At 28.9% G+C, this 12,818-nt stretch overlaps 1 protein-coding gene across 1 annotated transcript; it reads left to right on the top strand.

The window, feature by feature from the left end:
• Positions 1-8,279: 8,279 nt before the first annotated feature.
• Positions 8,280-11,943, top strand: LOC117926068 (protein ACCELERATED CELL DEATH 6-like). Its single transcript, XM_034845151.1, has 3 exons — positions 8,280-9,003; positions 10,068-10,603; positions 11,317-11,943. Exons 1-3 carry the CDS (start codon positions 8,280-8,282, stop codon positions 11,941-11,943), a joined length of 1,887 nt encoding a protein of 628 aa, XP_034701042.1.
• The last annotated feature ends 875 nt before the right edge of the window (positions 11,944-12,818 follow it).

Below are 12,818 nucleotides of genomic sequence, written 5' to 3'. Positions count from 1 at the left end.
TGAAATATAGAGTCTAGTAGACCAAAGAAAGTACACCATTTTTTAAACCAAACAGGAAATTAGGTATTATAGTTTCTTGAAAATTGGATGAACCTAGAATGTTGGTAACTTTGCAAATAAAACATATTGTACCAAGCATCCATGTAGTCTATGTAGTTGCAGCTCATGGGACGAAAAGGTTGACTAAATGTCTTACAAGTGAAGGGTTTTTTTTTTATTCCAATCAGCAATGGTCATGACTCTAAAAATTTGACATTTGGAAAAAGCAATCATATGAGGATTGTTTTTATAAGTGTTATGAGTAATTTCAACTAAATCGGTGTCCACTAAGATGAACTCATAAAATTGACGAGTTTTCAAAGGATCATTGGTATTGAAGTTGACTCATTGAGGAAAGATATAAGAAAGAATTTTAGGAATTTCTTCATAATTGAACTCTGACTCAATGAAAGTAATTTCTACAGTTTTGAGTTTTTTGATATATTGACTAGTTGAAAAAGAAGAAGGAGAAAGTAGTGTTGAAATAGTGCTAGGGCTGAACTGACTCTAAACAGGAATATTTTTAGAGGTTGATTTAGAAGCTTGAATGAAACTTTTTGAAGGTTGAAGATAAAGAAAATCTGGACTCAGGACTTGAAAGGAATTTGACATTTGTATTAGAAAAGTTTGACGAATATTTGGAAAATTTGAAATCATTGCATATGAAGCTTTAGTTTTCTTAGATGATGAAGGAAGCTGGAGCCTAACGGGAGTGCCCATTAGGATACCCCGAGTAAGGAAGTCAGGAAGGGAATTCAACTCTCTTTTAATAAATTCAATTTCAAAATCAAAATTTGAAAGTAAAACTTGCCATCTTGCAAAAATTTGTTTTGAAACTAAATTTTTAACATTCTTTTGTAAAATATTTTTTGCAGTTTTGCAATCAAATTTTAAAAGAAATTTTTTATTTATCAAATCACTTTGAAAATTTGAAATACATAAAACTATCAATAAAACTTTTTTTTTTGATAGTTGAATAGTTTATTTGAACGCCCAACCAGATCCCTGAATGATATCTAACTATATGCACTTGATTGTTATATTCTTGCTTTAATATGCCTCCATAATCTAAATTAGATGCATCTGATTCTACAATGAGCAATGCATTGGGATAAAAGATGTTAACGCATGGTAAATGTTTGACTCTTTGTTTAATTTCTTTGACTAAATTAGTATGATGCTCAATACATGCAGGTGCATTTTTCCTTAGTCTTTTGTATAAAGGTTCACAAATAACTCTTAGACCTTTGAAATCATTGGAAACATAATTTAAACAACTAGAAATCTTTGCAATTGTTTTTTTATCTTTTATTTCATTGAGAAATTTGTTAGCAAATTCCATTGACCTTTGAATCGGTTTTGTTTTACCTTGATAAATTTCATGTCCTAAAAATCTAATATTTGTTTGAAATAGTTTCATTTTGGAGTAGAATATGTCATTCCATTTGCTTTAATTACGTTGAAAAACTTCTTTAAATGAACAAAATGTTTTTATAATGAATAAGAAAAATACTAGAGCATCATCAATGTATACAATTATGAATTGAAAACGAGGGTTAAAAATATCATTCATAATATTTTGAAATTCAGAAGGGACATTTTTTAAACCAAAAGGCATGACATTCAATTCATAATGACAAAAAAGGACTGTAAAAACAGTTTTATATCTATCTTCTTCTTTAATTTGAACTTGTTAAAATCTTGATTTCATATCAAATTTTGAATAAACTACAGCACTATGAAGTCTTTTGAGTAAATCTTGCTTATTAGGAATATGGTATCTTATCCATTGTAATACTTTATTTAAAGGTTTATAATTAATGACTAATCTGGGTGCATCTCTTTTTAGTTCAACAACTTTTTGAACATAAAAAGCGGCACAACTCCAAGGAGATTTTGAGGGTCTGATTAATTTCTTTTTTATTAATGAATCAATTTCTTGTTTGCAGTATTCTAAAAGTTTTTCATTCATTTGAATAGGTCTAACTTTAGTGGGAATTTTAGACTCATCAAAATTTTGAATGTAAGATAAACTTATCTCATGTTTCTTTCTAGACCAAAAAACATTTGGAAAATCAAAAAAAATTTGTTTTTGAAAAAGATCTTGAATTTCTTTTATTCTCTTTTGAACTTTATCTTCTAAAAGTTGTTCTTCTATTTTCTTATATTGAATTTCTTTTGATAGAAAATTTATATGACCTTGTTTTCTTTGAATTAAATTTATCCTTTTATTTATTGATTCACTTTGGACTTTATGTATTTCCTTTTTGGTTAATGGATATATAAAGGAGAAAAATATGGTGTTTCCTAATATTGTAGTTTTGACACCTTCATCATTTACTTAAAATGGGTAAAGTAATGTAATAAAAGGAGTTCCTAAGATTAAAGTTTAGGTCATGTTTTGTACCAACATAAATTGAGTTCTAAAATAAGAAATATATTGACATATATGAACATTTTGAAGTTTGTATTCTATATTTAATTTTTCTTCAACTCATAGGAATTTGAAAGGTAACTAGCTGTCTGACTCTATTCCTAGAGCTCCCATAGAAGGATCAAAGGCTAGATCCCTCATATTGAGGTATGAAAATCTCATTTCTTCTTTTAAATTTGATTCAAATTAGTTCTAAGCTTCATTAATAGTTTTTCCTTTCATTCTGGTGTGGATGAACATAATCTTTGTAGCTCTGATTCATGCAAGAAAAAGAAAATTCAATTCAAACTAAGTCAAGACTTATTCACACTCAAGACATACAACAGTTTTTACACACAACAAATTAATTCTATCTATGAACTCCAAGCATAAAAACATAAATAATTATTGTCTAATTCTATCTAATTTATTATAGAAAATTGAACATAAAAACACAAAGATTTGAATCTGCATTTATCATCATCATTGTCCTTAGTGACTGCTTTTATCATCATATGAAAATTTAAGAAAAATAGACAGGCAAAGTAGTTCCCATTTTTTTTCCACCAATGATTTTATATTGTTGTATAACATTTTAAGAGATAAATTAATTTGTAAATTAAAATCTCAACTTACACTATTTTTTAGGCTTTTGTATCGGTGTCTTTATATATATATATATTACTCAAAAACACTAAATTTAATTTTATTATATAGATAATTTTTTCATTTTTTTAGTATTTAATATTTCACCTTCAATTACTATTTAAATTTTTATTTTTTAAAATTTTATATTAAGTTTTTGCAATTTTTTGTATAATATTATACTAAGTAAAAGTTTGAATACACTTCCTATTTTTTATTTTGATAATTAAAAAATAGTAGTAACTTTTATATAAGATTTAAATTTTTTATAAAGATAGATAGAAAATAATATGAATATATTGAATATAATATTATGATTAAAATTTGAATTATTATATTTATTATTAGATTAATTTTTTTTCTTATTAATTTTAAATATTGTCTATATTTGAGCTAAAAGATGGACTCTAACTTGTTGCAAAAAAACCATACATGCATGCTTAAAGTTAGACTTATTTATTCTTCATTATACATTTTAATACACTTAAACCATACATTCAGATAATATCTTTTAAATGTTTTTAATTATTTTTTATGGTTGTTTTAAAAAATAATTATATAAATATGAAAAATGATTAAAAATAAAGCACATATATAAAATTTATTTTTAAAACATATTTTAAAAACATAGAAAATATGTTTAAAACATTTTAAATTGTTAAATAGACTTTATTTTGTTGTGCAAATCATCAAAGAATAAATTTTAAAAATGGTTCTCAAAATTTATTTTTTAAAGTTGTTTTCAGAACACTTTCCTAATAAAACCTTGATTTTTTGGGTTAAGTTCTATTTTAAAATAAAAGATAAAAAAAAACCTTTATCTTAAATATATTTAGAATGCATTTGACAGTAATTAAAAAAAAAACGTTTATAGTCTTTTTAACACTTGAATGATAAAAATTTTCAAGTATTTAAAAAGTTTGATGTATTTCCTAAAATTATTGTTAAACAAGCTCTTAATATGTAAATTCTGAATCATATTTTTTTAATTTTTTTTAATAAAAAATTAAATAAATTAGAAAATAAATATCATCTTACTTTAATTAATTTTGGAGGAGTGTCCTTTCCATCATCCAAAAGACAAGAAATAGATAGGGATTTTAATTGGTTGCCTGCTAGGAGTTGGTTTTGATAACATATCTGCTATTATCATAAAATACTAAGAAAAAAAGCAGGAAGGAATGCCAAATATCTTGTTTCATTGTTATGAAAAATTTAATGAAAAAATTTATAATAAAAATTATAGAAAATTATATATATATATATATATATATATATATATATATATATATATATATATATATATAAAACAAGATATAAATTTAAAATATATATAAAAAGATTTTATTAAATTTATTTTTTCACTTTTCAATATTGTGAAAGGGAAAGCCACGGTAGTGCATACACTTTCCCAAAATAAAGGAGCTCTGGTCCACTCATGCAACTTATGTAGATGCCCATACCACTCTCAATGATGGAATACACCCTAGGTTGCATAAGTATTTTTAATAATTTGAAACGGTTCCATAAGAATGATTCTCCATTCTTAAAACTTTCTACTTATTATTTTTCTCCTTTTTAAAGAAAAAACAAGTTACATTAGATATATGAACGAATCCACCAATACTCTTCCAATCAAATAAATCAATACAATATAACAATACTCCCTAATCAATATTTTCTTCAACTTTCAACTACTTTAAACATAAACTCAAATATCTTTTGCTTTCAACAAAATAAAAAATAAATAAATTAATGTATAGCCTTAATAAAATAAAACTACCATGACAATGAATAGTTAATCCCTAAATTAATTCCCAAATCAAGATTTTTATTACATACTTTAGGTTTGGCCACTTATATTATTTTTTTAGTGAGGATAAAAATCTCATGCATAAATAAATAGAATTGATTCCACACAGTATACAAGTATAATATGAAAAAACTACATTGCAACCTATTAGGTGTAAAAAATTGAGTGGTCTCTTTAACTAATAATCTATTAAATATGATAAAAGAATAGACAATTTTACCTAATTGGATGCACTTACTCCATAAGGTCTTATACCGTCAACATGTACACTTTTTTTCCACGTCCTCAATATAATATTCCTCTTATATTGTCAATATCTATACTCTTTTCCTCTATGCTCCTTAGTGGATTTCTCAAAATTCTTATCGAAGTTTTCCGGTGAAATTTTTGACATTTGTTGAAGGTGAAAGTTACTATCAAGAAAGATCTTGAAAATTTGTGAGTTGAAGGATCAAGTTTTATTTATTTATTTATTTTTATTTTTATGAATGGCTATACTCTCTTAAAGATCATAAAAATCCACTTTATATATATATAATTTCCTAATTTTAAAACACTCCACAAATCTTTTTTAGAATCAAATACTAATTTAGAAATAAACACAATTTTAAAATTTACCAAAAACAATTTTTGGAATTAACAACATAGTAGAAACCAAATTGGGTACAAAACAATCCCCTCATAATTTTTTGTATTAGTCATTCCAAAAGTTGGACCAACCATAAATACTCATATGCCTTATATTTTACAACTCTGAACAACCAAATCCAAATATGATAAAGTTCAAAATTGTCTCAAGACCGATAAAGAAAATATACTAACAAAAACCAATACAAAAATTATCAAACCATTTTAAGTATTTGACAATCAAATTTCAACTCAAATTCTCAGCTAATTTACTCATTAAAATGTTGTAGCTTTCTTAAGCTAAGATAACAAAAGGAAAAAAAAAAAAAAAAACAAAAAACAAATGAAGAGATAAAAAGAATAAAGTAATGACACCAAGATTTAACGTAGAAAATCTTCGAAGTGGTAAGCGATTAAAAACATTCATTTTCAAGAAAAACCAACTAAGTACAAGGACTTACCTAACTCAAGTCCACCAATCTTTTGCCCTTAGCCTGTGTTAGCTGCGATTAAAAGGATCTTTTGTATTTGTTATGATTGCTGATGACACTCTTATGCACTTAGTCGGTGTTGGTAATGCTATTATTATACCTTATTTGTCTCTTTCTAATGTTTATCATATTCCTAATCTTACATTGAATCTTGTCTCTATTAGTCGATTATGTGAATTAAGAGTTGCATAGAAGATATAAGTTAAGAATTTTTTTATAAGTAGATAAGTTGTTCATAGTTGATTCATTGATTTGAGTAATCCAATAGAGATTGTAGTGTACCACCTCTTAATTGGAAGGATAATTTGTCTTGACTATTGGGATGAGTTTCCTATGATGAGTGTACTAGTATATCTAATGCACACTTGACAAGACCTATGGTGAATCATGATGCAAGAATATTAAATGTCATGATTCACCAAGCTACCATACTTCATGAACTCTTAACCTTGAGAGGATGTTGAGTTTGTGCCAAAAATAACAGGAGACTTTGACTTATGGGTGATACTCTAAAGTGGTCATATATCTTTATGAATTGGGTCACTGATAATGAAGTCTAGTGACAACATGTATTCTCAATAGAAACACTATGATATCTCTTGGGATTGAGATAACGTGTCCCATTAGGTGATCCAAAGGACATGTGATAATGAAATCTGTAGCCATAGTAATTCCTTTAGTGAAATTTGACATATGCCTTTTGGAGTTAGAGTGTATTAATTGGTCACATAATAAGTAAGATCTATAACTCAAGGATTGGAGAGATAATCTTGATAGATGATAACACTACCCTGTCAAATTACAAACACCAATTCATGGAGAGTCTGCATGTAGTGGATAGTAGGTCATGGGTCCCGAGCACTTGATGTCTCGTTGTAATATATATATATATATATATATATATATATATATAGAGGGTATTGGAGTACAGTTGACTCTCTATAGTAAGATGTTGAGTTAGTTTCAGAATTTGATTATAAGGGAGCTAATACTCCAATGACCCTTGCCTTAAGCTCATAATCCTTAATGATATAGTTTATGAGAGTTGAATGAATTTTTAGTTTACTTTTACACGTAAAAGGGTTTTGGTAATTATATAAAGTTTTATTTTATAGTAAAAGGGTGATCTTTTCCCAATATTTTATTCGTTTATTTATTTACATTTTTTTATGGCAAAAAAGTAATCGTTTGCCATAATTATTTTCATGAAAAAAAATGATATGTAGTTATAAACTTGTTTTATGATGAAAAATGATATATTGTCATAAATTTTATTTTAGGAAAAAATTATTTATTTTATATAAAATTAAAATTTATGGTTAAAAATAATTGCTCATGACTTATAATAAAATCGGTACAAATAATTTTTTGTGAAAAAAGTCTTCTTACTACAAAATACTATTTTTTTAATCATAAATTATTTTATGGAAAAACCCCGCGGTATCTCTTGCAGGGTAACTTCTAACTGAAGTGAAAAACAAACTGTTATCCCTAACACCACCCAAGCAAGATCCAAACCCTTACTAAGAGCTCTTTTTCTTTTAACTTTTTCTTTGATTCATTTCTTTACTGGATGGGTGGAACCAATTCCAGCATCATCAGGTTGCCTGTATTTTGCTTTTATTTTGTTCTTGAGATTCCTTTCTTGCTTAATTATTTATTAGCATCAAGTAATAGAATTTTTGGATCCTTTTCTTTGTCGGGCAAAATATTTCAGTTTTTCAATCTTAACCCTGGAATTCTTGTATGAAATATTAGTACTTAAAATTTCTTTCTTTATTTAATAATTTATATTAAAAAATTTAAAACATGGGATGTTTCATTTAATTAAAAAGAAAAAAAAAGAAGAAATTATTAATGCCAAAAACTTGTTTTATTGAGAATGTTTTTACATGGGTGTTTTCATTTTTAATTAAGAGTATATTATAAATTTTTTTAAAAATTAGAAGCATTTTCTAAAATTACTATGATAAATCTATTTTCTTTCTTCTAGAAAATCGATATATAATAAGAAAATTGTTGTAGATGGTTTAGATCCTTTACACAACTTTGATATAAAATTCCACTTAAAATGAAGTACTATGAGACACCCGAGCAGTAGAACAGGAAGCACCAAGACATAAAGGATCGATCCATGGAGGGATTTTGGAAAGTAGGCATATTCATACCATCTCCTCCTCTCCTCTTAAACTTTGTTTGGGTGTGGGTGAGGGTTGAGTACATCTCTGGCTACAATCGGCCCTTAATCACAATGACGGAAGGCACTGGACCGGCAGCAACCCTCTGGGCAGAAGTGGGAGTGGATTCTAGTAGAGGCAGATCCATAGTTACTGGAACTCATGGAGGATTTATGGACCGTGACCTCTACAAGCAGGCATCCCGAGGAGATGTTAATGGCTTCACTCAAGTTTTAGACAAAATCTCTAGGGAAACCAACCTTCATCGCTCAGAAATTCTCGAGCAGGTTAGTCCCCAGCGCAACACATGCCTTCACATAGCTGCAAACTTTGGACACCGTGATCTAGCCCGGTTCATCGTGAAGGAGTGTCGGCACCTTATCGCAGAGAAGAACTCCAAAGGCGACACTGCTCTTCATATTGCTGCTAGAAAAAATGATTCAACTTTGGTTAAGATTGTGCTGGATTCATGCCATTCTGGAGGCGGCGAATCCTGGGATATAGAGAAGGCTGAGCCTTTGTTGCTGAGAATTGTTAACGAAGAGAAAAATACAGCGTTGCATGAGGCGCTGATAAACCATTTCGAGGAGATAGCCATTGTCTTTATTAAGGCTGATCCCCAAGTGGCTTATTATCCGAATAAAGAAAGGAAGTCTCCCTTGTATCTGGCTGCAGAAGCAGGGTGTATGGATGTGGTTAAGGTTATAGAAAAATATGCAGTTGAGGAAGACATGAAATATTACAGAGATCTCAAAGGCAAGCCGGCTGTGCATGGTGCCGTTGCCGGAAGGAGCTTAGGTATGATTCCCAGCTGCCAATCCCTTTATTTATTCTTCTTCACATTTAAAAGCATTGTTGGTAAGGTGTTTGTTGATCATCTCCTCCTTTATACCCTTCTCATACTCAATTTATTTGCTATGAAATTACTCCATATAGCTACACAATAAGGGGAATTAATTCTCGCATGAATTTTATCTCTTTGCCAAAAACTTATTTCTCGCTTCATGTATCATGATCTTTGTTATCTCATTGCTAATTATAGGTGATGAGAATAATTTCTTAATGAGTTAATGACCTTTTGAAATGAATTTTTAGTTAAAAATTATGTCTTTTTCTCGAAGTGATACTTTACCATGGAGCCTTTGTTGTTTAGGAATCATTAAAGTTACATTTTGTCACAAAAGCTTACACCATCAAAGGTATAATACATAAAAAATAATTTATAAAAAGTCTTAGATAGTTAATATTAAATAATAAAAAAATTGGGAAAAGTGTGATTCATACATTTAGATGAAAAAAAAAACCCTCAAAATAAAAACCCAAATTTATAAAATATAAATTTTAAGTAACTATTTAAAAATAATTAGTGTTTTATGTATTTTTTGATCAAATGTATTATTTTTTAGTATTCAGATATTATTTTTAATCATTCAGGTACTATATTTTAATATACACTACCTGTAACCATATTACATGTTACTTTTAATTGATGAGTATATATACAACTTGAATTTCTTTTAAACAATTCCTATTTTATAATTATTTTTAGATAAGGGTATGAAAAATCACTTTTTCCAAAAAAAATTATATACTACAATTCTTAGATATATATATTAAGAAAATGATGTTAACTTTTCATTTCATCAATTTTAAAAAAATATTTTATTTTCAATTGGAATAAATGTGGTTTCTTATCAAGTTAAAATATTTTCTGCCAATATAGCTAATTGGGATGAGTGATGCATTGTTTTAGATGTAATTGTTTATTTGATATGTATGTTGACAATATTAATTGATGGACTATCATGATGACAATATTAATATTGTTCTCATCTTGTGTTTGTCGAAAAAATTAATGCCAGAGATGTTAAAGAAAATATTAACCATGGAGCACGTCCCCCACCAAACAGATGAGGATGGGAAGACTCCAATTCATTGTGCAGCGTCCCTCGGCTTCCTTGAAGGTGTGTGTTACCTATTACAGCAACCAACCTCCTCCGATATATACCAAAGGGACTCCAGTGGCTTCTGTCCCATTCATATTGCATGCATGAGAGGTCATGTGGCCATTGTTAAGGAGTTGCTCATTTTTTCGTCTGATTCAAGAGAGTTGCTAAGCAACCACGGCTGGAATATTCTCCATGTCGCAGCCAGGTATGGTGGAGACAATGTAGTCAGTTTTCTGCTCAAAGAAAAGGAGACTGAGAAGCTTATAAATGAGAAGGACAATGAAGGGAACACCCCACTACATTTGGCCGCCATGCATGGGCATCCTAAGGTGGTAAACAATTTAACATGGGATAACAGAGTTCACCTTAATCTTCCTGACAGCCAAGGCATGACAGCTTTAGACCTTGCTACGAAGCATCTTTTGGAATCTACTTCTTCATTTTATAAGGTATGATGAGCTACATTCAGCATTTTCATTTTTCCCCTTTATGGGTAGGAAAATGCTAAGTTACCAAAGTCCAAATCTATATCATTATATATATATATATATATATATATATATATATATATGTGGCAGGATTTAGGATGTTGGTGAAGATACAAATATATGAAAATAAGGTATAAAGGTATAAATAAATGAAATTTAAATACAAATGATGAGATTTAAAAATGCATATATGATTAATGATGTTTTTATCTATAAGAAAAAAGTATATTTGGATATTGTACATAAACCATAAAACAAAATTTTATTGGTACGTTATCTAGAGGTTGGATAAAAAATAATTCATTTGAGAAAAAAATCCATAAAATAGATTTTCTTTCCAAAATAATTTTTAAACTTGTCATTCTCATTCATTAGGTATCTGCATCATAAAATTGTAATTGATAACTATAGTTTTGATTTTTAATTGATCAAAATTGACTTTAAATATACACTTAAAATCGTAGTACGATGACTACATTTTGTTTAAAACATTTTTCGTAAATAAATATATAAAAAAAAATTCTTAAACCATGCGCTGAAATGTATTAGTTTAAGAATGATTTCGAGATTTATTTTGTGTATTTCTTTTTTAATGTATTATTTTTTTGCTCAAAACTACTTTCTCCTCTTTGGTCCATGATTGTGATGGGACATTTTCTCTATCTTGCATGCAGACGCTAACTTGGTTTGCATTGAAATCTGCGGGTGCAGAAAAGGGTGAGATTTCAATACAGGTTGTACACGACCGAAAGAACAAGTCCCGTAGTTTAGAACGCTCCAAAGACTGGGTGAACACTCTTTTACTGGTGGCGACGCTTGTTGCCACCGTGACATTTGCTGCCGGTTTTACAATGCCCGGCGGCTACAACAACTCTGATCCCAGCCAAGGTATGGCAGTCATGCTGATGGTAAAACAGTTCCCGGCCTTCGTGATAAGCAATAATATAGCCATGTACAGCTCCCTCATTGTGGTCCTCATCCTCATCTGGACACAAGTCGGAGATTTCGGTCTGGTTCTCACAGCCCTGAAATTGGCCACCCCACTGTTGGGACTTGCGCTTGCTGCAATGTCGTTGGCCTTCATAACAGGTGTTTACCTGGTGGTGAGTGATCTTCATTGGCTAGCCAATCTTGTTTGCATTATGGGGGGTATCTGCCTTGTCCCCATCATAGCGCTCTATGTTTCATTCTTACTCCTGGGTTCCTATCGCAATCGTATCATCCGTTACATCTGTTACTACCCATTTTGTCTAATGATATTTCTAGCTGGAACCGTAGAACCAGTGCTTCACTCTCGTTGATAGATCTGCTCGCTCCATCTTCTATGTCGTGTTCGTTATCTCCTTATTCGCATACTAATTCCATTTTTCTTTCAACATCGTCTGGAGAATTTCTTGGACAGAGGATGCCACGCCTATTACTTCATCTTCCGTCATGTTTATGTTTTCAGAGCCTTCAATGATAAAGTACTTTTTTCCTATTTGAACTACACAACTCAGTGTTCCAAACACATGGAAAATCATATGAGATGATGCTTCCGATCCAAGCAGGCTTATCATTACGTCTGTATTTTTATTTTATTGTTTTACCCTCATTTGTATCAGTTATTACAATAATTTTCTTTACATGGTTACTTCACTTCTTTTACCCTATGAAAATAAATATATCAATTTAATTATTTATAATAAAAATTATATTAATTTTATCAACGTAACCTTAGAATGCGTTTAATATCATTTTTAAAAAGTATTTTTAGCTTTTGTAATACTTAAAATATAAAAATTTTAAAATATTAAAAATATTAAAAATATTTTCTAGAATCACTACCAAATGAACTCTTAATACTTATAGTAAGAATTAAGTAATAAGTTGTAAGTTAATTGATGTAAGTATAATTTAACTTAAAACCAACTTAATTCATTAAATAATAAGTATTAAGTTTTACAAAACATCTTTGATGTTATTAAAAATTATTTTTAAAATTTAAGTTAGTGAAAGCCTGTTTGGTATTACTTTTTAAAAGCGTTTCTGCCGTTAAAAACACTTAAAAACGTTTTTAAGGTAAAAAATAGGTTTTTAAAAATATTCTGAAAAACACTTTTAAAAATTTTAAAAAACACTTGAAGTGGTTTTAAAGTAGCACTTGAGAAGTGTTTCTTTAAAAAAACACTTCAAA

This window comes from Vitis riparia, chromosome 12 (assembly GCF_004353265.1).
Source record: "Vitis riparia cultivar Riparia Gloire de Montpellier isolate 1030 chromosome 12, EGFV_Vit.rip_1.0, whole genome shotgun sequence".
Taxonomy (NCBI): domain Eukaryota; kingdom Viridiplantae; phylum Streptophyta; class Magnoliopsida; order Vitales; family Vitaceae; genus Vitis; species Vitis riparia.
Note: the sequence above shows the minus strand (reverse complement) of the source record. Positions and strands in the feature narration are given on the sequence as shown.